Source organism: Pleurodeles waltl, chromosome 3_2 (assembly GCF_031143425.1).
Source record: "Pleurodeles waltl isolate 20211129_DDA chromosome 3_2, aPleWal1.hap1.20221129, whole genome shotgun sequence".
Lineage (NCBI taxonomy): Eukaryota > Metazoa > Chordata > Amphibia > Caudata > Salamandridae > Pleurodeles > Pleurodeles waltl.
In genome coordinates, this window is record NC_090441.1 from 13185823 (window position 1) to 13213749 (window position 27927).

The 27927-nt window shown below is 43.4% G+C and overlaps 1 protein-coding gene across 9 annotated transcripts in view; it reads right to left on the reverse strand.

Moving 5' to 3' along the window:
* The window catches only part of SYNRG (synergin gamma), a 361082-nt gene that overhangs the window by 37989 nt on the left and 295166 nt on the right, over positions 1-27927 (reverse strand). For all 9 annotated transcript variants that reach the window (XM_069226579.1, XM_069226585.1, XM_069226584.1 and 6 more), the window contains 3 exons: positions 9137-9727; positions 8542-8705; positions 6428-6481 (listed from right to left, as the gene is read on the reverse strand). In XM_069226579.1, the coding sequence (XP_069082680.1) occupies positions 6428-6481; positions 8542-8705; positions 9137-9727 (809 nt within the window). The remainder of the gene's footprint in view (positions 1-6427; positions 6482-8541; positions 8706-9136; positions 9728-27927) is intronic.

Consider the following 27927-nt stretch of genomic DNA (forward strand, 5'->3'; position numbering starts at 1 on the left):
TTATTTACAGACCTGGAAGTCTTAGCCGGCCTTGCCAGAATTCAATGTCATTCAATGTCACAACCTGCAGGTAACTGTATATGCCAGCAATAAGTCTTTAAACTCAGTGAGCCAATATTTTGGTGCAAAAGGACTACAGTTCCCCACTCATATTTTGTAACAGTCCCTTCTTATAGTGTAGCACCCAATCAATAAAGCAATGAAAACGGAATAGATGCAATGATATGAGATGAGCTGTGATCTATCTTGTGGTTAATTTGCTAACCTGGAGACCTCACAGACCTCACGTCTAATTCTATAATCCCATTTGTGACAAAAAGAAAATGTGTGATTCTGGTCAAAACACTTTTTATCTCTGTCAAACAGATTATAACTATATATATTCTCGATGTTTAAGTGGGTGCAGTAAAGTACAATAAATCTATATGTATTCTGTCTAGTCTTATGCCAATGACTTTTTCCCATTCCCTGTCTTATCACATTTGTTGATTTTGTAATCAAATGGACTCCACATGCCATTCTCTTTTGTGCAAGTAGCTCATGTGTGAAAAGTTGCTGCAATCATAATGAACAGGTTACTTACCGTTGGCAATGCATTATCTGGTAGAGATAATATCTAGCTTACCTTTGAATTTCTCAGGCATCAGACTGAATCCAGAAACTTTTGCTTGAGCAGTAACCCTGTCCGCCGTTGCGTAGCTTCATTCGGTTCGGCTCTGCATTGTTGGTGTCATTGGCTTCAGAAGTGACGTCGCGATCACCTATACAGGCGTGCAGACATCAGTTACTTTTCACGATTTTCCACACCAGGAGCGCAAAGCCATGAAGTGAACTGACAAGTATGTATCCAAACTAGGGCCCTGAAAGGGGAGTACCCCTAGCCCTAGAAATCTGTCCACAGAGCAGGGAGGAATGGGTGACTCTGTAAGGAATCTGCAGCTAGCTACTGTCTCGAAATTATGAGTTACCGAAGGTAAGTAACTTGTTCATCTGACAGAGACTTCTAGCTGCACATTCTGTACCTTGGAACAGATACCCAAGCCATACCCTCAGGGTGGTGGGCTTTGGACAAATTTACCTAGACTAATAAGTCCTGCAGGACCGAACGGGCAAAATGCCTATCTCTGAGGTCCTGCCTGTTAAGGCAGTAATGATTAGCAAACGTGTGCAGGGATGCCCACGCTGCTGCCCGACAGTTGTCCATGACTGGAACTACATGAGCTAACACCGTGGTTGCAGCTTTTCCTCTGGTGGAATAGGTCTTCAAGCCCTCAGGCGGCTGCTTTATAGCCAGGGCATAGCAGTTCTTGATACAGAGAACGACCCAGCACAAAAGGTTAGTTTCCGTATTGCCCAACCTTTTTAAGCTCCTAAATAGCCCATAAGGAGTTGGTCGTCTTTCCTGCGGTCTAGGTAGAATGGCAATGCTCTTTCTGGGTCCAGACTTTGGAGTCATTCCTCTTCTTTAGAGGGATGCGGAGGAGCGTAAAAGGTGGGCAGGGTGACAGACTGTCCCAAATGGAATTGGGCCACCACTTTCAGGTGGAAAGAGGCACAGGTGCGGAGCACCACTTTGTCAGGGAAGACAGTAAGATACAGATGGTTGGATTATAAAGCCTGCAGCTCACTTACCCTCCAGGCAGATGTTTTTGCCACTAAGAAGACTGTCTTGATGGTAAGCAGCCATAGGGGAAAATTGTGTAGTGGTTCGAAAGAAGCACGTTTAAGATAAGTGAGAACCAGGTTCAGGTCCCACTGAGGCATAATGAAGGGGGAAACAAATGTACAAGCCCTTGGAGAAACCTATTTACAACAGGGGGCTTAAATAAAGAGGGCTGGCCAGGCAGCCGCAGGAAGGCGGACAGAATAGAGAGATAACCCTTAAGAGTGCTGAGAGCAGAGGCCTGCTGGGCAAGGATACAAATGAAGAGAAGAATATTAGTAAGAGGGTATATTAACTTTTCTGTCTAATATTTTACAAATCTTTGCAATTGGCAGGGGTATACCATTTTTGTGGAGGAATGCTTGGCTGACAAGATAACGTTACAGACTTTGGGAGGATAGTCAAAAGCTATCAACTGTCGCCACTTAATCTCCATGTAAGGAGGCACAGAGTTGAAAGGTTCGGGTGGAGAAGCCTCCCCAGCTGGCATGGGGCTGGCGCGGTGGCACGGCCCCTTCCGTAGCCACGAAAGGGGCGGAAGGCAGACTAGGGGCAAGATGCCACTGAGAAGCCCAAGGACTTAGTCGTAGCCAGTGAGTCCTTGAAGTGCTACAGCACATAGTCGGCCTTTTCTCCGAAGAGATGAGTCTCATTGAAGGGCATGTCCATGAGGTTGGCCTGGGCATCACCCTAAAAGCCAGATGTTCTCAGCGAGGCATGGGGCCATAAGGCCACCGTGGGTGAAAATACTCTGCCCAGCGAGTCAGTCATATCCAAACCACACCTAATGATGAACTTTGCTGCATACCTCTCATTTTTCACTGCTTGGGAGATTGTGGCCCAGACCGCCTCCAGGACCTGTGGCAGCACTCGCACAACCGTATTCCATAGGGCATGGGAATAACGGGCCAAAAGGCATGCAGTGTTCACTGACCGCAATGCCAGGTTGGCGGAAGAAACAACTTCCTAAGTATGTCCAGCCTCTTGGATTCCCTATCCGGGGGAGCAGCAGGTAACGCTCCATGGGATGTTGAGGCTTGGACTACCAAACTCTAACAGGTGGGGAGTTGGCTGAGGAAACTGGGATCACCCATGGCAGGGCGATGGTGGTGGGCAGTTGTCCTATTAACAAGAGCCCTTGTGATAGGCTTGGACCAAGTTTCCAGTAGGACATCAGTCAGTGCTTCATTACAGGGCAATAGGGGTTTGGATGAGGAAGTCCCAGAGTGACGCACTACAGTCAAGAGTTTAGTCTTGACTGCCACTGAGGGAAGTTTGATGTCAAAGATCTCAGCTGCCAGTTTCACCATCATTGCATAAAATTCTTCCATCCTCCATAGCCGTGGTGGGTGGAGCGAGCAAGCCAGTCTCTGGAGAGGTGTCCGGTCCACTGGCATCTCCTAGCTCCTCATACAAGTCCACATTCTCACCAGGGGTGTGTAACTGGTCCTCTAAAGAGTCCAGTTACCCCCTCCAACTCTTCCTCCATGCCTACCTGCTTTACAAAATGCTCAGACAATGACTTAGAGCCTCTGAGCCCTGTCAGGGCTGGAATCCGCGCTGATCGATGCTGTTCCGACTCCAAGTTGTCAGGTATGAGAATGGGGCTGGCGCCACCGGTGGGCACCAGGAGCACTGGTGTCGGGATCAGCGCCGGAAAAGTTTGCGTAGGCATGACCGGCACTGATCCAGATCCGGATCCATGAGATCCCATCGGAGCCAAGGCTGAAGTCATCAGCGCCGAACCAGATGGGGCCTCCTCCGACTCTTCAGGGCCCAAAGGTATTCTGGTGGGGTCGGCCTGCTCAAATGTGCATCACATGGCCTCATAAAAATCTTTTATTTGAGCGGGGGTCATTCCAGCTCCCAGAAACAAAAGGAGGTGCGGAGTGGGACCTGGCAACGGCTCCACAGAACCATACCTGAAATGCTAATGTTGCCCACTCGTCGAGACAGTGGACGGACAAAGTGAAGTTGAAGTTAGTTTAGACAACTTCTTGTGCCTCTTCCCCAAGTGTCCAGAGGACTTTGAGTGTGATGAAGAGGATTTGGGCCTCCTGGGGCAGTCACGCAATCTTATTCTTGATCAAAACCGAGATCTCGCTGGAGTCGCGCTAAGCGGCCTCCACTGCCTGGCCTTCAGTAGTTTTAAGGACTATTCCATCAAAGCTTCTGATGAAGAGGCCTTGGGCCTCCTGGAGCAGTCGCACAATCTTCTTCTTGATCAGAACCGAGATCTTCCTGGAATCGCGCTTACCGGCGTCCACTGCCTGGCCTCCAGCAGTTTTAAGGACTGTTCCATCAAAGCTTTCAGCACCATGGCCCAGCAGTCCAAGCACGACTGAGTCGTGGTCTCGTTCAAAACACCACAAGCACACAAGGTGGGGTCCGTAACCAAAAAGGCACGGTGTGACAGGGGCCACACGGTTTAAACCCTACCTTTCTAGATGACATTCTCGACACACTGGAGAAATATTCGACAAAATGTTGAAAAAAGCCTGTCAAAAAGAGACAGAGGGGCTTCACCGGATCAGTGATAACTGATGCAGAAAGAGAACAACTGACATTGGCACGCCTGGGTGATGCCTATATAGGTGACCGTGACACCACTCCCAGTGCCAACAACACAACCATGCAAAACCGAACAAAGCCACCCGATAGCACTCAGAGGTACTGCTCACATAAAAGTTTCTGGATCTAGTCCGGCACGTGGGACATTCAAAGGTAAGTAATCTGCAGCTAGAAGTCCCTATCACATAGTGTTCCTTCAAAAAGCTCTTTAGAGGTAGGTCCCCATCTATTTCAAATAATAAAGAAAACAAATCATAGGCACCACTCTTTTGCTTCTGCTAACCACCTCTGTAGCCAACTGGGCTGTATGAGTTTTTATCTTGTGATCAATCTGTACATCGGACACACAATGTGATCAACCCCATAACAAGCCTGCAAGAGTACAACTCAGTCTTTTTTCATTCTACTCTAACACCTAAATTTGTATAATTGTATTTTTTCAACTTCTGGTAGTTTAAAGACAACCTTGACCAGTACCACGACTGGACAGCATAAAAAGCACACACGGGCTCTCCTAATAACTACTACCACCAGATTCCACAATCAGAGGAGGCCAAAGACGTTGGACAGTGAATGAAGAATCATCAAGCACCGACTGTTAGGGAAGTCAATAATCTAAATGAAAGGTATCACAACAGCTCTCAAAAAAGCCAGAAATGTATCCCAATTGATCTAAATTAATTTGATGGTCTGCATCAAGAGCATAATGAGACACATATAAAGTGCTAGACCATACAGAATGAAGGCTTGGACAAGGAGGTAGTACAGAAGGCATCTACATTTTCCCAACCATTACTCAACTAAAACAATGCCAAAACCAAGACACTTATCTGCAGTTTTCTCTAAAAATACTGCAAAACTTGGTCTGGTTAATCTGGGTCAAATGTGCATTTATTAATTTGAAGAAGTGGGTTTCAGCTCCTGTACCAGTTTGTTTCAGCCTCGGTCTTGCTCTTTAAAATTGCTAATTAACTGTACATGATGAAAAACAGCGTTGCAAAGCAACTGAGAACAGCTTGGAAATATAACTAATACGCATATTACAATTTACAGAGCACAGATCTAAAAATTATTTTGACTCACAGAGAGAGAACAGAGTGGTGCAAACCACACCACTTCTAATGAGAAATCATTTTAGTTCACAATCGACCAAGGACATATATGCTCATAATTTAAGTGAGATGATAACGACAAACTGGAGAACGAATTGGTTGAAATCTCAGGAGCAGCACGCCTTATGCTAACCCTCTCATCGGAACTTATTTCTATGGAACCAAGAATATTATGTTAAGGAATTAGCAATAAAAAATGAATAATGATATATGCAGCTACTGTCAGGCTCAACATAAATTTTTAAGTGAAATGTGCTATTCCTGCAATACTTTATTTGTTTGGAAACCTATCTGCTCCAGAGTGAAAAGGTGATCTGATAATATATTCATGATTTATTCATTTATAATTATTCTTAAGGTTTAATTTAGTTTTCAAATGACTAAAAAATTCTACAATTGCCTTTTTTCCCCAAATGCCGCCTTCTGGTCCTGGCGAAAAGACCTTTAGAATTTCCAAAGAATTTTCAAAGTCCACATTAATAGAACAAAGGGTATTAACCTCTGGCTATACCTACAGATTTTTCTCCCAGAGTGAAAATGCATAGTGCATGGTCATAAACTAAAAAAAAAAAAAAAAGTATTCCAAATAATTCAATAGGGATATTTTGTGGAAATGGCAGGGTGACAAAGAATGTAATTTTATCTTTATCTTAATTCTTTTGTAAATTAAATGACTTTGCCCTTCTAAAAGATAATAAATGATCAAGGTTTTTAGAATTTTATAAATGGTATTTCACATGCCAGGGTCAAAAGACAGCAACAAGAGAATCGAATTTTAGTGCAGCTTTCTAGGACTGCATCGAGAAAAAAAAACTTTTCTGAAAATTGTGTTTCTCTAAACCTCATGTTAAAAAGGTTGGATTCCGAAATGCAGAGCATTATACGAGTTGGTATTTGTGTATGATGGGACCTTTTACTGGGAACCATTGAGGATTCCGGGCAGTAAAACATGTTTTAAAGTTATTTTGTACCTTAACACCGTGGAAAGCAAACATTTTGGGAAATTGAGAAAAGGCATTATTTGAAAAAGTTTGTGACAGAGTTAAGCAATGGAATTTTAACAACCAACTCTGCTACTTACCTGGAGGGCACTTTCCAAACATCTTTGCCATTCATACCCATATCGTTCACTCTCCTAGAAAGAGAAATTCAGTTTGTTTACACGTTGCACCATAGCACATTATAAATAGCAGTAAAGTTTAAATGCCTTTTGGGGGGCTTTACCACAGTCCATCTAGGTAATTGTAACGAAAACAGTACTGTAACGAGGAATCCTCTCTACCACTGGCTTATCGCTCGTCATAGTCTTCGGTTTGAGCCTTTTCACTACATTTGCCTGGCAAGCACCTCAAACTATGACATTTCAAAAGTGATTAATTTAACCTTCTCTCTGGTGGCTCACTGCTTTGTTCTGGCTCCTGGTTAACCATTCACACATTGCGAATCTGCCAACCTGACTAACGATCCTTAAGAATAAATATATGAAATGAGTTAGATAGGGAGAGAATGTCCTTGTAGTTTAGAACATAATGGAACATGCAGATTTGAGGTTGTAAATAGCTTAAACAAGGTTTTAGTGACATAACACTGTTACACTCAACGATAAACTCACTATGACAGACGGCAATGCATAAACAAGCATTTACAATGTAATCGCTCTTGCATTTTCTTGAGTTAGAGCCATTGGCATTGTAGATTCAGAACTGGACTTTTCTTGCCACATAAACTGGTTAACCCTGTCTCACAATTTCATCTTTTCCTGCCATGTTTTGGTGGTCACTGGCTGCTACTGATGTCAAAAACGTCTGTACAGAAATTGGAAAATAAGGCTAGAAATGTATTTTATTTTAACAGAATGAAAAGTCTTACAAGAGCTCTTGCCTTGCATTTCAACAGAGCTCTAAGGAATTTCACAATAGCAGAGCAGCCTGAGAAGATTTATGGCCCCAATAACGGAGAGAAGCAATGCCCTGTGCACGATGTCCTGAGTGCTGGCAGGGAGTGACCCTGGAGAGGGAGATCCTGTGAGGCAAAGAAAGTTTCACATCATTGCTTTTAGGTGTAGCTACATTCTACCAGAAAGGATATATTGTGGCTTTCCTGAGCAATTAGCTAAATGACCGTGTGTTTCCTTTGTAAAATAAGATTATTTTAGGACCCAGATGTAAACGAGGACAGCAGTGAAATAAAGCCAAAACAAACGTCAGCGACATGGGAGGAGGTGGGAGGAATGGAATGCTGCAATAAAACAGACAGCTACCAGCCTAAAACACCCACAGTGAAAAGGCAGCAACAAAGAAATAACAAAAAAGTCCATCCCAGCAACAGATAAAGAAACCAAAGTGGAATAATACAGTAGTCACTGCTCTGAAACAGAAAAAGGTGGGAGAAAAAGGCAGAACTGACCACTAGCGGAGCAAGAATTTTTAAGGGGCACTGCAACTAACAAAATAAATAGCTTTAAGCCATAAAAAGTATAATAAAAGTATACATGAGGTCGAACGCTTACGCTCGACCTAAGAATGAATACAGAGATTTTTGTTTCTCCAGGCTGCAAAATTATGTACTCATACTAGATGAATGAGAATATTATGTGAATTTCCTCTTAAATTAAGAATGAGCCAAATATACAGACCCCATCCTACTTGCAAGGAAACCAAAAGCCCACAGCTATAAATCAGCTGAACTATATAATTTAAAAAGGAGAAATATTTAGATTTCAGAGATGCCAAAATATTTTTCTTCTTCCTTGGTATGCATTTTTCCTCCCTGTGTGGTGTCATCCACCCATCTCACCACATTCCACTGAAAAACCTGCCAGTCCAACCTCAGTGAATATTGAGATGTGTACAGGTAAGGCAATTGCTTATTTATCCCTAATTTTCTTCCAAGGCCACACATTTTCTGTGGCATAGTCTCGCAAAATGTGTTAATTTAAAATGCTTATAATTCTTCTAAAATATACAGAAAAATTGCATATAAACTGTTTTAACTGAGGATTTTGCAATAGTCAGTTGCATGAGATATCTAAAAACCCATACAGAAATCAGTTTCGTTTTAAGCCTGTTGATGCTCAAGTTGCCAAGATATGCACTCAGTAGCAGAGTTACAATTATCAAAATTGAGAGTGACACTGTAAACGAATCTGTCCTATTATCTCCATTTGAGTTCACACTGCTTTGGTAATTTTCTTACCTCTACTTCTCCGGTGAGGTCCTTGTATTTGTCCCTGATAACCGGAAGTGTTGGTTTCTCACTGAGAGTATTTGATCGATCTCTGAATGGTTGATCCAAAGATGGTGAAGGAGAAGAACGTCCAATCTCTTTGTCCCCTAGGCTTAAACTCCGTTTATGAGACCCTAAGTATAGTTCACAAAAGATTATTTGCATGGCAGTAGGGTATATCACATGATACATGCACTATTGAAAAACAGTTCATCGTTTTCTGTGTCAAGGATCTTCTGAAGTATAGAAATATTTGGTGAAACACAAAATACAACAAAAAATAATAAAGTTATCAGAGTAAGTAATTGTCCACTCCGTCTGTTAGCAGAGTAAGTAACTGTTTACTCTTGGTTTCACTTTCCATTAACTATGCGGAGATATTCACTAAAGGTAGGTTTATGTTTGAAACCACCAGGGGATGAAGTGAAATGTGCAGCATTGTTGTTTTAGATCACTAAATGTTTGAAGACTACAAATACACAGTAATGTTTAAATATATTACAAATTTAAGAAAGTGAAGGCGTGTTTGAGCAGTGATCTACTGGGATGTTCTCAATATTCTCACCTTGAACACAGAGGTCAAATGTTGCGAGTTCGCTCTTGATCATTTCCTCACTCGATTTTACCTTGCCTTGGGCATGGGCCAATAAAAAGTCAAATTTGCTTATTTTAGGCTTCTCCCTTTGGAATTCACCGAAATCGTCTGTGGATTCCTTTTGTTCCTCAGAAGGGATGCCACTGGTGGCCAAGCTGGAACACGCAGGATCCTGGCTACGATTGGGTCCTTGAACATCCTGCAGCCCAGGCGTTGTGAAGTCTCCAAATTCATCAAAATTACCTATTTGCTCCAATGTCAGGACAGAGTCTTGATTACTTGGAAAATTAACCTCCTTGAAAGACTCATTCTCATTCGAGAAGGTGGTCACTTTGGAAATGGTGGTCATGGTGATACTCTCTGAGCTTCCAAAGGAGGTCTGCTTCTTTTGTAGAATGGCGGTGGAGGGAGAGGAGCCTCTCTCTGAGCTGAGGAAGAAGAAAGGCAGCTTCCTGCCTTGACTCTCATCCTCTTTCTCTGACCAGTCATAGCTGGCAAGGCTGCTTACAGCAGAGCCACTGTTGTCATTTCCATATGGGATACATTTAAAATCATCAAAATCTAAAAAAGAAGAAAACACATTATGAAAACGGAGTTCTGCGAGGATAAACTGGAAACCGATTTGAAATGTAATGCTTGTTTCAAGGAATACAAAATAGGACTTTAACCGTACAACTGGGGGAAAACTATCATCTTAATATGATAAAATGTTCCAAAAACTTTTGGCTGGCCTGTATTCTATTACCATTAAATATTTTCTTTTCACATTATAAAAACAAATCCCCAAACAAAACGCTTTCGCATTCTATACATCGTAGGTAACAGTACACAATAAAAAAAAAAAATCCCACAATTTCCCAGGAAAGCGTTCCCTAATTAAGAAACCGCTACAGTGCCATAATAATGGTGGTTAGCACTATAGAAAACCAGACAACATAATTACCCTATCTCCATCTTTTCAGCATTTTATACTCACCAAAATCTGCTATGAAAGAAGAATAAAACAAATCAAAACATAACTAACAGACTGCAAACACAATAAGTTCTCACATCACAAATATTGGCACAGGTACATGGAGTTTAACTGCTCATTCAAGTTGCATCCTACCTTTTCTGTTTTACATATATAGGTTCTAGTTAGGTCAAAATGTCAGTTAAAACGTAAAATTTTAAACTCAAAAACACTGAAATTCACTAATTCCAGTTTATTGAGCTAGGTTGTAGTTTGTTTACAGTACTGCTTTTAAAGTATCATAGAATAAGATGCAACATGAAGGTGGCAAGGTGTTGGCGATCGGAACCGAGCTGAGGACAGAAAACAAACCGCAAAGGACCATCTGCGTACACAACTATGAGCAGCGCCTAAGTCACTCGCAGACAATCGTCTGAACTGGTCCTGGCCCTATGACTAATAAAAGTCATACAGTGGGCAGAATTTTTATCACTGTTTGGTGGTTCTGTTCATTCTTTTGCAGATGTCCCAACAGCAAAAACTCTCTCACTCCCAAAATGGAGTGCAGCTAGAGTGAGCGCGTGATATCTCATCCTATTGTCAGGCTACTAGCATGCTCCCTTGCATCTTATGAAATTATAATCAGCTGTTAGTTGGCAAATGAAACCAGGATTGTCAAGCAAAAGGGCACTGGAAGCCCACAGCTTATTAATTTACTCAACATTGTTTAAATACATACATCTTATTAAAAACAGCGTATTATTTTCCCAGGCCATAGCAACTGTCAGTTCCAATCAGAAGTTCTGCTTGATACGTACAGGTCATTAGTGCAAGCAGAAAAATAAATACAAGCTAGTATAAAGTGCCACTACCAAACCACATTGTGGTGATCTTCTCTTCATTAATTCAATCCATGAGTTGCCAACTTTAGTTGGCAAAAATTGCTTTGCTCCCACCTAAGCACATCTGTTTCTGGGGTGGTGGTACGCAGGAGTTGTCTGGGGCAGAAAAGAACACAGAAATGATGAGTCATGACACATAATGAACAAGATATGTGGATGGCTTTTTTGATCTGGGAAGGTTGATATCTGGAATCGGAAGGCTTCATATCAAAAGTTAAGCAGAATAAATAACAATATGAAGTTTACATATAAAACTACCAGATCAGCATTTTAAAAATAGTAGAATGTGCGATGGACAGAACTCTACACCTGAGTTTACAGAAAATAAGCAGCGTGTAATAGAATTCTTCATGTGCACAGGGGTCACTCCTGAGGTCTCAAGTGGAGTGTTCCATATCCATAACTATGAAGAGCATGTCTCAACGGCACCCAAGGGAAGACTTTGTTGCAGAACCTGAATGAATGCTAATGACTAGCATTCATAGCAGATGTTATCTAGAACAAGTGCTGAATGATGCCCTCACAAAGGCACAACAAAAGAGAAGATAAAGCAGAGTATAAACGAATAAAGGCTGCAGACAAAGGGACGAAAGGCAACCACCAACTATTCGGTTTCTTATACAATACAAAATAAAAAGACGCGAGAAAAATACTATGGAAACCTGGAAGGTCCTACAGTTTTATGAGCATTTGAAAACAATCAGTGGACATACTTTATAGGTCTATGCAGAAGGTTAGCTTCTATTGGCTGATATGATAATAAAAAGTCACTTCGAAAAAAGAAAATAGGAAGGATAAAATTGGTTAACATAAAAGCCAGATGGATTTTGGAAACATGTTTTGGATACGCAAAACTTGTAAGCAAAAAAAGAAATATACGTTACAAGACATGGCAGAAAGATGACAATTGCTGAGTACATCACGTGAACCATAGTATGTAACCTACATTTTGAAATGCTTGTGCCAGAAAAAACAGCATCTAAGAGCACTTAAAAACATTTACCTAGTTGCCCAGTATGTTAAGGCATATCACAATTGGGGCATGAAAGAGGTATGCTATCATGGAATAAAGTTCATTAAAAAGATGACAGAGGAGATAAAAAATTAGAAAAACTGAACCCAAAGGACTATTAGTAGTGAGAAAAGAATATCCTTTTGGACACAATCTATAACACTGTGCTACATGTAGATTTTTAAAACAAAGTTACTTCACATTGAGGTAAAAAATGTGAAAAACCCAAACAATCAGCAGTTGGAGGGAGTGGCAGGAAATGTCCTGGGCTGCCAGTGTGACCAACAGATGGTGAGGAAGGTACTAACACGAAACTATTCCATAGGTAAAGACATAGCATCAGAAATAACTTCATCATAAATGTCATAAAATGGATTATTGGTTGTTAAAATGAATAGACAAATAAAGAAACATATCTTTTAATCAAAGTAAGAATATCAACAGCTGTAGAATCAAAAGATAAAAGAATTGCTAAGATCCAGTTGAACTGCACCCTCATAAGACTAGAAGAAACTGTAACAATTATTGCATAAACATGACAGGGTGTAATCCCTCACATTGTAAACAAGATAATTTAAAATGATTGTTAAATTTAATAATGGTAAAAAACTGGACATTAAAAAAATAAGAAGCAAAATCCTTTTTTATTTAAAAGATTGTAAAAGACAACATGTTTAAGAAAAAAAAGGAGCACAAATGAACCCTTTTAAGGAGATGCATTTTTACAATCTAGGTTAAAGCTGGTTGTAGCCGAAACAAATCTGCTGTTACTTACCCATTGGAAAGTATGAATAAAATGGAGTGCTGCAAATGTCACTATAAACGCAAGATGGCAATTTAAGACTACATTAGAAAAGTTACTCATATATCTTTTATATTGTATTATTTTATATATTTCGAGCTAGCACTCAAAAGCTGTTTTTTCAAAGTGCTGCTAATAACAGGCACTGATTGGAATTATAAAGTTTGTTTTGTTTACCTTTCTTAATGGACAACACTGAATGTCAGTGGATTTATGTGATTCTGTGGCCACAGCATTAATTGCATATCAGCCCTGAAGGCCAGTGGATTTATGATGTTGTTTCCAGCTCAAACAAATTAATAAATGCTACCAGCGAAAGTTCTGCATACTTTGCATTTTTGCACTGTAATTTAGGTAAACTTTTTGCTTAGTCTGGTGATATATGCTGCATAATCCTAGCAATCACGACAATAGTAAAGATCTGCAGAAAGGTTTGGGAGCAGTCATTATGATCACAAAATATGGGTTTACAACTGCAATTTGTGCAATAAAAGCATCCAACCATTTACTGAGTAGGATATATGCAGCTGTGCGGACTGTATTGTGCTACTTATTACCATTATTGACTGTGGGTAGGGACCATCACTCCGAGAGGCAAAGCTCGTCCTTGAACTCCAAAATCATAACAGCATTTTACGCACTGTGTAGCTGCATAAATAGTTTATGGAATTACATTTTTCACGTTTTTTCTTTCCAAAAAACGTTTTTAAACAAAACCAGCATGCTAGGAGTTTAATTTGTGAAGTAGGAAAATCACATTGAACAATGTGTGTGACTACAAGGGGTTATTTTCATGTTGAGGTACTAGTAATCTACAAAGTTAGAAGCAAGAAACAATATTTTTTCTTGCATTAAGTTTGCTCTACTATGGTATTTAAACTGGAAATTCATATTTGTACTGTAGCAAACAATGTGCGTTCATTAGTATAGTTGCTGTAAATAACGTGTAATTAGGCCAGTGAGAATAAATTTGGTCCAATTACACGTTATTTAGATTACCTGGTCTAATATTTAAAATGATTCACTCCGTCAAAACACACAGTGATGCCTTTCCCTTTATTTTATCAAAATCCATGTGTAGCATAATGGTTCATTTATGGTAAAAGTATCATTGTTAAAGTAATGTTCTATCAACTGTTGATCCATGACATCTTCCTGCGTTTTCTATCCCCAGGTCACCTACCTTCCAAGTTTCGGCCGTGTTGAGCATGACCACGTTGAAAATGCCCTAGCAAGCCAAACCTACAGTTCTGAAGGTGATCCTGTCTCAGAGGGAGGGATCAGTGAATATGCTTAAACTACAACATTCTTCTTAATAGTCACTAATGAGGATTTTCCCTGCATGGCTATTAATCCATTCTAGCATCTTATGGGGTAAATGTTATGAGAAAGACAACAAAAGTCAGCTGCTGCTCCTCAACCACTTTTAACTCTCAGCGGTGGCTGGTTGGCAAGTTGATCACTTGGTGCCTCACAAATTCTCCTGGTAGTTTTTCAAGATAAGCCGACACACAGGTCTATGGCTCTTTCTACCCTTTTCCAACCAAAGTTCATGCCCTTTTGATACACAATCATTTAGTAATCATTTGTGGCATTCACTGGCTCTTGTTTTTTCTTTTTTTTTTTTTACATTTGTTATTACTTTATAACAAAGAAATGAATACAATCACATGTAAGACAGAGGCATTCTTAATTTCCAGATCAAGTACAATATTATCATACTAATACATTTAAGTCTATGATGTAAGTCAGCTGCATCAATAAATCTTACGTCATTAAGTAACACCCAAATAGGATTGAGAAGAGGGCAGGGGGCGTCTTTGAAAGACCTACAACTACGAAGGAGTCATCAACTATGTGAGATAATCCACTGTATCACTCATTTCTCCCCAGTCATGCAAATCTTCCATTAATCCATTGTTCACCCCAAGCCTGCATATCTCCTCAGCTGGCTAGTAATACCTCTCTCTGCAAATAGAAATGAAGGAGACACTTAACTGTAATATAACTTACCCTTGTGGGTGCACAATCAAACCTCCCACTGTTGTACATTTCCAAAATTCTTTCACAACTGGACACGTTCAGATCATATGGATAAAGTCTGAACCTCCAGCTTAGTGTCTAGGGCATTCATCTGTACAGGACATGAAGGCTATGCATGATTAGAGAAGTAAAATAAAATCTGTTTAAGTGCATATAATACTACTGGAATCATATGTTGCTGGTCACTGCCCTCGCTATAGATGTGCATGGTGTGCCAATCTGTCAGGTGTCAGTTCTCCAACATCCCTCCCCTGTTTAGTTCTCACTGAAGTGCAGCCTGAAGGTGATCCACACACCGCTCTTCCTAGTGTTGGGATCACTCACCCTTTTGACAATGAGTGAAGTTCATACAATGTAGAGTTAGGTAGTCTCCCGGGTAATCCTTCCCATGAAAGACAAGACATTTGGGGCAACCTGTAATTTACCCTCTTGAACTTCAAACTGGATCGTAGCCTCTGCAAAGATAACAAAAGGGTCTCCATCAAATAAATCACCCATTATTTGGAAGCCCGTCTTACTCTGCTTGCTTTTAGCATTCTATAAAGATCTCCCCCGAGACAGGGGAGGTGCTGTTGCTTGCTAAGATCTATTGTTAACTTAAGAGGACTTGGAGCCCACATACTACTTACCATTGGTTGGCTTCATTGTCACTCATTTCCTTTCTTCTCACCGGCCAGCGCATCCCAATTCTCCTTCCGCCCCATTGCTTGTAGCCGCGTCGCTTGTTCATATACAGCGCGAACTCTGTCCAATGGCATTCGCGTGCTTTACGTCATCACCAGTTAGGGTACACAAGGTCTCATTCGTTTATTAGGCACGGCGGGATTAATTGATATGCCCAGGGTCACAGAATGTTGATCCGAGGGACTCGAACCTGGTTCCGCAGGTCAGACCGTAATGCCACATCCTTGCATGCCATAGCAAATCACTGGAATACTAATAATACCGTCACTGATGCTGCTGCTATTACCACGAATCTAACCTGCTATCTGAATTTTTAAAGCCTTAAATGCAGAAAACCTCACCGAGGGTTACTGTGCGGAAGTGCTGGGGGCTAACCTCACGCACAAAGTCCCCCGTGATAACCGGGCAACAGAGCGCGCGCCAGGGCCTCGCGGCCGCCAGCTCTTGCTGACACATTAACTGACAGCTGACTGCACTGAAACCAAAACTGAAACAGAGGAAAATTACAAGAATAGGGTAACATCGGTTCTGAGGCATACTGTAATCCCTCTACAGATTCTCTATCCTTCAAATTCCCTCTCACAATGTCTGAGAACAGCAGCTGTGTGCTGTGAGGTCACAATGGTGCTGTGCGCCTCTCTAATGCAACATCAGCCTTGTGTATAGATAGTGCCCCTATAGAGTGCTCTCTGGTTCTCGGACGCGCCTCCAGGTGTTCCGAATCAACGGAGAAAGCAAAGTATCCATCAGTAACACTGTTACAAGAGAAAGACGCTTTGAACGAACACTATGCTCTGCAAAAATGATATCTTTGAAATACTTCCCCAGCAACATTTTACAGTTCTTGTGAGAGACCTCTTAGCAACAAAAAGCAGACCACTGGACGTTATGACAGTGCAAAGTGAAGTCCAAGTGTTAGTATTTCTCCAAATGTCACCCTGGAAAAACCTACTAGCAATGCACAATTATAACTTCTGTAGCAGTGTTGGGTGCCTTATAACACATCTTAATGTCCCAATGAAAATTACATCAATGAGTCTTCATCTTTAGTCCAATTGATGACAAGCTTGGAATAAAAATAATTTTGCTGAAGGCAATTATTTAAGTGAAAACCAAGCAGGAACCACAATAGGGCAAGAAAAAATGGTTTACCTTTAAGGGCACTGAAATACTTGAGGGAAGAGGAGTTTATGTAAAATGACATTCCTTGCCCTTGTTACTTTAAAAAGAGTACACAGACTCAATGCCTCTAGTTAGTCCCTGCTTCACTATCACTCTGTTTTCAATAGAACATTTTCTGGGTACAGTCACATCAAATTTATATTTTTCAAGCACATTCACTACTATATTTTAAAATAAGCACCTCCTAATTTTTGTTTCAAACTCATTGGCTTTGCATTACAAGTATGTAATATAAAGAAAATCCATAAAATGGAACAATTGGAACTTATGTTACTTAGGGCCAGATGTAGTTAAGTTACAAATTGCAACTTGCAATTTGCGAGTCATAGCGACTCGCAAATTGCAACTCGCAATCCGAGAAGCAGAAAGGTGTCTCAGACACCTTCTGCGACTCGCTATGGGGTCGCAAAGACCCACCTCATGAATATTTATAAGGTGGGTCGCAGTTTGCGACCCCATAGCGAGTCTAGGCACTCACAGGGATGGTGGCCTGCTGGAGACAGCAGACCATCATGTCTGTGACTGCTTTTAAATAAAGCAGTTTTTTTTTTCTTTTTGCAGCACGTTTTCCTTGAAGGAAAACGAGCTGCAAAAAGAAAAATTACCGAAACCATTTAGTTTCGGGTTTTTTCAGAGTAGGCAGTTGTCCTCTGAAAAAATATTTGTTTTTGCATTCACAAAGGGGAAGGGGTCTCATGGGGATCCCTTCCCGTTTGCGAATGAGTTACCATCCACTTCAAGTGGATGGTAACTGCGAGTTGGTTTGCAACCGCTTTCGCGGTCACAAATCAACTCTACATCGCGATGTGGTCGCAAATAGGAAGGGAACACCCCTTCCTATTTGCGAGTCGGAATCACATTTTGCGAGTCGGTACCGACTTGCAAAATGTGACTCTGCATCGCGGAAGGCCTTTTGCGCCTCGCAAGCAGCGTTTTTCGCCGTTTGCGAGGCGCAAAAGGCTACCTACATCTGGCCCTTAATGCCTTTGAACTTGATGCAGGCACATATCCAGGCACTATCAGAGCAAACCCTACATTATACTGTGTCAGTACAGCCTTCATGTTGTCCAAAAACGCAAACATTCCCTAGATCACACTCAACAGGTGTTTTTCCCTGCTCACTTGGCCATGCCAAGGTATCTCATCCAATGTTTCCACACAAATTATTTGAGTGATTCCCTACATTTGTATACAGACTTCTCAGTTACTATGCACCAGTCCATATCCAGACCTTTTCCATTTTTCCAGTTGTAGAGCCACATTAATGCCAAATTTCCTGGGGATATCTCAGTGTCACCACAATGTTCAAATCAGAAAACAATTTAGCATATTTCCAGGGTGCAGATTCATTCCATATCCTCACATCCCCTCCCTCAACTGGACCAGAACACAGTGTTGGTAACATAATGAAAACTATATTTTTATCTGTTTTAGATACTGAAGGTTCACTGGCCTAACGAACAAGAGACATCACGCTTGAGAAAAGCGGTTTAATTTTTTACAGTCCTTCTGGGAGAGCAGAGAGGGGTACACCACATTCTGTGGCCAGCTTGAGCAAGAAGAAAGAGGCAAACATCCTACTGTCGTTGGCCAATATAGGACTTCCAGAACCTTTGCTGTTTGAACTCCACTGAATCTGTTGATAACTATTTGCATTGTAGAAAGCATGATCTATAGTACCTGGAAAGAAAGAAAGATTGCCACTTGGGAACCTTTCTAGAGCAAAAGAGAGGGCACTTGATGTTCTGGTGAGCAGCAAAAAGCCACCTCTGTCACCAACTGCAATTACAAAAATGTGTTTATTGATTTTATCAACAAAAATAAACAAGAAACTATTCTAGTGCACAGACATTGTACATTACAGCTCGACTGAGCCCGTTTCATTCCATTAGGCAGCGATTCATAAATTAGAGGAGTCATTGAAAAATGTGTTTATTGAATTAGATATGCCGATCAGTAAACACACATCTCCATATTGAAGTTTTGAAGTCAAGGGACCAAATACAGTCTTCGCTAATGAGACGAGGAGAAATACAGAGGGCAGATTCTAAGACAAAGGAGAAGACCACAACAGACAAACTGCTCAAACCTGGTTGCAGAGTAAATAGCACCTCAGCGGTGACCACATATCCCTGGGCTAAAAGGTGTGGGCGAGTTCAACAGATTTCAAGCTGGCTATTACAGTATATGAGTGACTCCAGTCTCACGAGGAAGGGGAAAGAGGTCCCAAAGGCCCATTCTTCCACCGTCCCTATCAATTATTACACACACAACTGAAGAAGAACAGGGCTCTTCGCGTCTGAAAAAACACAACTTTAGGACAGATATGCCACTGGGAATTCCAAGGACCTCACCCACAATTGTGGAATGCTACATCATTGGACATTACTACACTTGAACTCATGTGAGTTCAAGTGGGCCACTACCACCTATCATGGGAGCAAGATTTTTGTTTTGTTTTTAGTTATTGTGGGTTGAGAAGTCTCCCTGGGCCAGAGAGAAAAAAGGAGGAATACGTTAAAACGGTCTTCGGTACTCCTATTCAAATTCATTATTTACAGGTAACTTGACTGAATTAAAAAACGGGATAACAAGGGAGTTATCATCAATCATGCTTGAAGGGTATTAGTACCTTTGAAGGGTATTAGTACCTTTCCATCTGGACTAGTCTAAATGTTTTTAAAGAGCCCAGTGGGTCTACAGCTTTCTTGAGGACTTATGAAAGGTCTCTGGCTAATCAGAAATAGGTGTTACCCAGGTGTAGCCTATTTAAGCAGGCGATCGTCCTAGATACCATGCCAGGTGTCCATCAATTAAGGACATTCGTTACCCAAAAGTCAGAGATTGTTTCATTGGGTGTTCAGACATGGTTAGGATAGTTGCTCTAAAACCGGGGACAGGGAGGGGATGTCACTCTGTAGTCACATATTCTTCAATGGTATACCACCATTGTATTTACTGCCTTCGCTGATGAATGAGTAATTCCAGCCATGATTTGAATATAGGAGCTCTGCTCCTACTCATCTGCATGCAACCAGTCTTTTGGCCAAAAGCAGGGCAAGCCGCACAACTTTGCGTGGTGTAGGAAATAGGCCCCCCAACCCCCCACCACACACAGACACCTCTCAGCCAAGAACAGCAATCTCGGGATCCATAGAAACCACACAGTCAATCGTGTTAGACACTGCGGAGATGAACACAGCCCCAAATTCTTGAACAGGGCTGCACTACAAGGCCAAATGCAGAAAATCCACCTCTGGCGCCCTGCACTTGGCACAGATTGAGGTTGTCCGAAGACCAAATTTCCAAACTTTCAAGTGGGTGTAAGACACTTAGTGGAAGAATTTAATGTTGGTGATACAGAGCTGTTTGGGGAGAGCAGGCCAGTCTGTGTACAGCAGAACCTCCAAGTCTCGTTAGACAGTGTCTCTCCCATATCAGTTTCCCAGACAATCCTAGCCAGACATGCAGTACCAGGGGGCTTCTCTAGTGACAAGTGATAGAACAGAGAAATAAGCCGCTTTGTAGAAGACCTTACTATAAATTAGTAAAGGATTTTGAAGATACATGGCTCAGAGGGACAGGGCAGAAGTGCAGATACACAGGGGTTAAGAATTCGATAAAATAAAACAAAAATTTCATGAGGACTGCAAGGAGACCTATCCATTATATCTGCCAGAGTCTGAAAGCTGCCATTTGTGTATAGACTAACTCATGTCAGAAGTCCAGGTGAGTGCATCTGATAGATTGTTCTTGGTTCATGTGATTGGGAGTAGTGGATGATAGGTCAGTGGAAGCTCAGTGGAGTATATTATGGAAGCTCAGTGGAGCTGTCCCATGCAGGCATTCCATGCACACGAATAGTGCATCCTACACTGTATGTGGTTTGGACCTGCCAATGGGGCTAATATCCCAATAGTGACTGGAGCAGCAGAGGGGCTGCACTGTTAGATTCAACAGCAATATGCTGAAGGATTGGGCAAGGGCTGAACCAATAGTGTGCAAAGTGAGCCTGAGCACACAGAAAGTAAAATTAGATGTATGGTGCCTCAAAGATGCCGAGATGGAATGACAGAGTGAATGTCTTCCACTTGATTCAGCCCACACCAGTTCAATCAACTTGTTGAGGAGTCAATCAATGTGTTGAGGATGAGCGTATGAAAGAAGGATTTGTTGAGAAAAATGGGGATATTCAAAAAGAAATGCAGCTAATTCGGAAGGATAATCATTTTGGAATAGTTGAAGAGCTGACCATTAAGTAATCCTTTTGTTTAACTTATTTAGGACCACCCTATAATTTTCTCTAATGACTGTATAAATATTCCAACTGTACCAGTGAACAAGATCTTACAGTGGGCAATCACTCCAGATCCGTGATGTCAGTTAGGGGCAAGATAAGAGGTTTACTCCAGTTGATATTCACTCCCATAACTGCTCCAAAAATGAGAATTTCATGAACAACTGAATTAAGGCATTCACCACTGTAAGGAAATGCCTCCTTGGCATGGTTGCCCCCTGACTTTTTGCCTTTGCTGATGCTATGTTTACAATTGAAAGTGTGCTGAGGCCTGCTAACCAGGCCCCAGCACCAGTGTTCTTTCCCTAACCTGTACTTTTGTATCCACAATTGGCAGACCCTGGCATCCAGATAAGTCCCTTGTAACTGGTACTTCTAGTACCAAGGGCCCTGATGCCAAGGAAGGTCTCTAAGGGCTGCAGCATGTATTATGCCACCCTGGAGACCCCTCACTCAGCACAGACACACTGCTTGCCAGCTTGTGTGTGCTAGTGAGAACAAAACGAGTAAGTCGACACGGCACTCCCCTCAGGGTGCCATGCCAGCCTCTCACTGCCTATGCAAGTATAGGTCAGTCACCCCTCTAGCAGGCCTTACAGCCCTAAGGCAGGGTGCACTATACCATAGGTGAGGGTACCAGTGCATGAGCATGGTACTCCTACAGTGTCTAAACAAAACCTTAGACATTGTAAGTGCAGGGTAGCCATAAGAGTATATGGTCTGGGAGTCTGTCAAACACGAACTCCACAGCACCATAATGGCTACACTGAAAACTGGGAAGTTTGGTATCAAACTTCTCAGCACAATAAATGCACACTGATGCCAGTGTACATTTTATTGCAAAATACACCCCAGAGGGCACCTTAGAGGTGCCCCCTGAAACTTAACCGACTGTCTGTGTAGGCTGACTAGTTCCAGCAGCCTGCCACACTAGAGACATGTTGCTGGCCCCATGGGGAGAGTGCCTTTGTCACTCTGAGGCCAGTAACAAAGCCTGCACTGGGTGGAGATGCTAACACCTCCCCCAGGCAGGAACTGTAACACCTGGCGGTGAGCCTCAAAGGCTCACCCCTTTGTCACAGCCCAGCAGGGCACTCCAGCTTAGTGGAGTTGCCCGCCCCCTCCGGCCACGGCCCCCACTTTTGGCGGCAAGGCTGGAGGGAACAAAGAAAGCAACAAGGAGGAGTCACTGGCCAGTCAGGACAGCCCCTAAGGTGTCCTGAGCTGAGGTGACTCTAACTTTTAGAAATCCTCCATCTTGCAGATGGAGGATTCCCCCAATAGGGTTAGGATTGTGACCCCCTCCCCTTGGGAGGAGGCACAAAGAGGGTGTACCCACCCTCAGGGCTAGTAGCCATTGGCTACTAACCCCCCAGACCTAAACACGCCCTTAAATTTAGTATTTAAGGGCTACCCTGAACCCTAGAAAATTAGATTCCTGCAACTACAAGAAGAAGGACTGCCTAGCTGAAAACCCCTGCAGAGGAGGACCAGAAGACAACAACTGCCTTGGCTCCAGAAACTCACCGGCCTGTCTCCTGCCTTCCAAAGAACTCTGCTCCAGCGACGCCTTCCAAAGGGACCAGCGACCTCTGAATCCTCTGAGGACTGCCCTGCTTCGACGACAAGAAACTCCCAAGGACAGCGGACCTGCTCCAAAAAGACTGCAACTTTATCCAAAGGAGCAGCTTTAAAGAACCCTGCAATCTCCCCGCAAGAAGCGTGAGACTTGCAACACTGCACCCGGCGACCCCGACTCGGCTGGTGGAGAACCAACACCTCAGGGAGGACCCCCGGACTACTCTACGACTGTGAGTACCAAAACCTGTCCCCCCTGAGCCCCCACAGCGCCGCCTGCAGAGGGAATCCCGAGGCTTCCCCTGACCGCGACTCTCTGAAACCTAAGGCCCGACGCCTGGAAAAGACCCTGCACCCGCAGCCCCCAGGACCTGAAGGACCGGACTTTCACTGCAGAAGTGACCCCCAGGAGTCCCTCTCCCTTGCCCAAGTGGAGGTTTCCCCGAGGAAGCCCCCCCTTGCCTGCCTGCAGCGCTGAAGAGATCCCTTGATCTCTCATTGACTTCCATTGCGAACCCGACGCTTGTTCTAACACTGCACCCGGCTGCCCCCGCGCCGCTGAGGGTGAAATTTCTGTGTGGGCTTGTGTCTCCCCCGGTGCCCTACAAAACCCCCCTGGTCTGCCCTCCGAAGACGCGGGTACTTACCTGCTGGCAGACTGGAACCGGGGCACCCCCTTCTCTCCATTGAAGCCTATGCGTTTTGGGCACCACTTTGAACTCTGCACCTGACCGGCCCTGAGCTGCTGGTGTGGTAACTTTGGGGTTGCTCTGAACCCCCAACGGTGGGCTACCTTGGACCAAGAACTGAACCCTGTAAGTGTCTTACTTACCTGGTAAAACTAACAAAAACTTACCTCCCCCAGGAACTGTGAAAATTGCACTAAGTGTCCACTTTTAAAGTAGCTATTTGTGAATAACTTGAAAAGTATACATGCAATTGAAATGATTCAAAGTTCCTAATGTACTTACCTGCAATACCTTTCAAACAAGATATTACATGTTAAATTTGAACCTGTGGTTCTTAAAATAAACTAAGAAAAGATATTTTTCTATAACAAAACCTATTGGCTGGATTTGTCTCTGAGTGTGTGTACCTCATTTATTGTCTATGTGTATGTACAACAAATGCTTAACACTACTCCTTGGATAAGCCTACTGCTCGACCACACTACCACAAAATAGAGCATTAGTATTATCTATTTTTACCACTATTTTACCTCTAAGGGGAACCCTTGGACTCTGTGCATGCTATTCCTTACTTTGAAATAGCACATACAGAGCCAACTTCCTACATTGGTGAATCAGCGGTGGGATACAAGACTTTGCATTTGCTGGACTACTCAGCCAATACCTGATCACACGACAAATTCCAAAATTGTCATTAGAAATTGATTTTTGCAATTTGAAAAGTTTTCTAAATTCTTAAAAGACCTGCTAGGGCCTTGTGTTAGATCCTGTTTAGCATTTCTTTTAGAGTTTAAAAGTTTGTAAAAGTTTGAATTAGATTCTAGAACCAGTTGTAGATTCTTAAAAAGTATTCCAACTTTTAGAAGCAAAATGTCTAGCACAGATGTGACTGTGGTGGAACTCGACACCACACCTTACCTCCATCTTAAGATGAGGGAACTAAGGTCACTCTGTAAAATAAAGAAAATAACAATGGGCCCCAAACCTACCAAAATACAGCTCCAGGAGCTTTTGGCAGAGTTTGAAAAGGCCAACCCCTCTGAGGGTGGCAACTCAGAGGAAGAGGATAGTGACTTGGAGGAAAATTCCCCCCTACCAGTCCTATCTAGGGAGAACAGGGTCTCTCAAACCCTGACTCCAAAAATAATAGTCAGAGATGCTGGTTCCCTCACAGGAGAGACCAACACCTCTGAAATCACGGAGGATAACTCCAGTGAAGAGGACATCCAGTTAGCCAGGATGGCCAAAAGATTGGCTTTGGAAAGACAGATCCTAGCCATAGAGAGGGAAAGACAAGAGATGGGCCTAGGACCCATCAATGGTGGCAGCAACATAAATAGAGTCAGAGATTCTCCTGACATGTTGAAAATCCCTAAAGGGATTGTAACTAAATATGAAGATGGTGATGACATCACCAAATGGTTCACAGCTTTTGAGAGGGCTTGTGTAACCAGAAAAGTGAACAGATCTCACTGGGGTGCTCTCCTTTGGGAAATGTTCACAGGAAAGTGTAGGGATAGACTCCTCACACTCTCTGGACAAGATGCAGAATCTTATGACCTCATGAAGGGTACCCTGATTGAGGGCTTTGGATTCTCCACTGAGGAGTATAGGATTAGATTCAGGGGGGCTCAAAAATCCTCGAGCCAGACCTGGGTTGACTTTGTAGACTACTCAGTAAAAACACTAGATGGTTGGATTCAAGGCAGTGGTGTAAGTAATTATGATGGGCTGTACAATTTATTTGTGAAAGAACACCTGTTAAGTAATTGTTTCAATGATAAACTGCATCAGCATCTGGTAGACCTAGGACCAATTTCTCCCCAAGAATTGGGAAAGAAGGCGGACCATTGGGTCAAGACAAGGGTGTCCAAAACTTCCACAGGGGGTGACCAAAAGAAAGGGGTCACAAAACCTCCCCAGGGGAAAGGTGGTGAGACAGCCAAAAATAAAAATAGTCAAGAGTCTTCTAAAGGCCCCCAAAAACCTGCACAGGAGGGTGGGCCCAGAGCCTCTTCACAAAACAATCCTGGGTACAAGGGTAAAAACTTTGATCCCAAAAAGGCCTGGTGTCGAAACTGTAGTCAGTCTGGACACCAAACTGGAGACAAGGCCTGTCCCAAGAAAAGTTCCACTCCAAACTCCAATCCTGTAGGAGGCTGGACTGGCTTGTAGTGAGTACCAAGGGGTACTTGCACCTTGCACCAGGCCCAGTTATCCCTTATTAGTGTATAGGGTGTCTAGCAGCTTAGGCTGATAGATAATGGTAGCTTAGCAAAGCAGCTCAGGCTGAACTAGGAGACGTGTGAAGCTACTACAGTACCACTTAGTGTCATATGCACAATATCATAAGAAAACACAATACACAGTTATACTAAAAATAAAGGTACTTTATTTTTATGACAATATGCCAAAGTATCTTAGAGTGTACCCTCAGTGAGAGGATAGGAAATATACACAAGATATATATACACAATAGCAAAAATATGCAGTATAGTCTTAGAAAACAGTGCAAACAATGTATAGTTACAATAGGATGCAATGGGGAAACATAGGGATAGGGGCAACACAAACCATATACTCCAAAAGTGGAATGCGAACCACGAATGGACCCCAAACCTATGTGACCTTGTAGAGGGTCGCTGGGACTATTAGAAAATAGTGAGAGTTAGCAAAATAACCCTCCCCAAGACCCTGAAAAGTGAGTGCAAAGTGCACCAAAGTTCCCCTAAGGACAAAATAGTCGTGTTAGAGGGAAAATGCAAGGAAAACACAAATCAGCAATGCAACAACGATGGATTCCTGACTGAGGGTACCTGTGGAACAAGGGGACCAAGTCCAAAAGTCACAAGCAACTCGGAGATGGGCAGATGCCCAAGAAATGCCAGCGGTTGGTGCAAAGAAGCTCTTACTAGGCTGAAGAACTGTGAATACTGCAGGAACGACAAGGGCTAGAGACTTCCCCTTTGGAGGATGGATCCCCCACGCCTTGGAGAGTCGTGCAGAAGTGTTTTCCCGCCGGATGGACGCCAACAAGCCTTGCTACACGCAAATCGTGCGTTTGGCGCTTTTGGACGCTGCTGGGGCCCAGGAGGGACCAGGAGGTCGCAAATTGGACCTGCAGAGAGAGGGGACGTCGAGCAAGACAAAGATCCCTCACTGAAGCAGGTAGCACCCGGAGAAGTGCCAGAAACAGGCACTACGAGGATGCGTGAAACAGTGCTCGCCGAAGTTGCACAAAGGAGTCCCACGTCGCCGGGGAAAAACTTAGAAAGTCGTGCAATGCAGGTTAGAGTGCCGTGGACCCAGGCTTGGCTGTGCACGAAGGATTTCCGCCGGAAGTGCACAGGGGCCGGAGTAGCTTGCAAAGTCGCGGTTCCCAGCAATGCAGCCCAGCGAGGTGAGGCAAGGACTTACCTCCACCAAACTTGGGCTGAAGAGTCACTGGACTGTGGGGGTCACTTGGACGGTGTCGCTGGATTCGAGGGACCTCGCTCGTCGTGCTGAGAGGAGACCCAAGGGACCGGTAATGCAGCTTTTTGGTGCCTGCGGTTGCAGGGGGAAGATTCCGTCGACCCACGGGAGATTTCTTCGGAGCTTCTGGTGCAGAGAGGAGGCAGACTACCCCCACAGCATGCACAAGCAGGAAAACAGTCGAGAAGGCGGCAGGATCAGCGTTACAGAGTTGCAGTAGTCGTCTTTGCTACTTTGTTGCAGGTTTGCAGGCTTCCAGCGCGGTCAGCGGTCGATTCCTTATCAGAAGGTGAAGAGGGAGATGCAGAGGAACTCGGCTGAGTTCATGCATTCGTTATCTAAAGTTTCCCCAGAGACAGAGACCCTAAATAGCCAGAAAAGAGGGTTTGGCTACCTAGGAGAGAGGAAAGGCTACTAACACCTGAAGGAGCCTATCAGCAGGAGTCTCTGACGTCACCTGGTGGCACTGGCCACTCAGAGCAGTCCAGTGTGCCAGCAGCACCTCTGTTTCCAAGATGGCAGAGGTCTGGAGCACACTGGAGGAGCTCTGGACACCTCCCAGGGGAGGTGCAGGTCAGGGGAGTGGTCACTCCCCTTTCCTTTGTCCAGTTTCGCGCCAGAGCAGGGGCTAAGGGGTCCCTGAACCGGTGTAGACTGGCTTATGCAGAATTGGGCACATCTGTGCCCAACAAAGCATTTCCAGAGGCTGGGGGAGGCTACTCCTCCCCTGCCTTCACACCATTTTCCAAAGGGAGAGGGTGTCACACCCTCTCTCAGAGGAAGTTCTTTGTTCTGCCATCCTGGGCCAGGCCTGGCTGGACCCCAGGAGGGCAGCTGCCTGTCTGAGGGGTTGGCAGCAGCAGCAGCTGCAGTGAAACCCCAGGAAGGGCAGTTTGGCAGTACCAGGGTCTGTGCTACAGACCACTGGGATCATGGGATTGTGCCAACTATGCCAGGATGGTATAGAGGGGGCAATTCCATGATCATAGACATGTTACATGGCCATATTCGGAGTTACCATGGTGAAGCTACATATAGGTAGTGACCTATATGTAGTGCACGCGTGTAATGGTGTCCCCGCACTCACAAAGTTCAGGTAATTGGCTCTGAACAATGTGGGGGCACCTTGGCTAGTGCCAGGGTGCC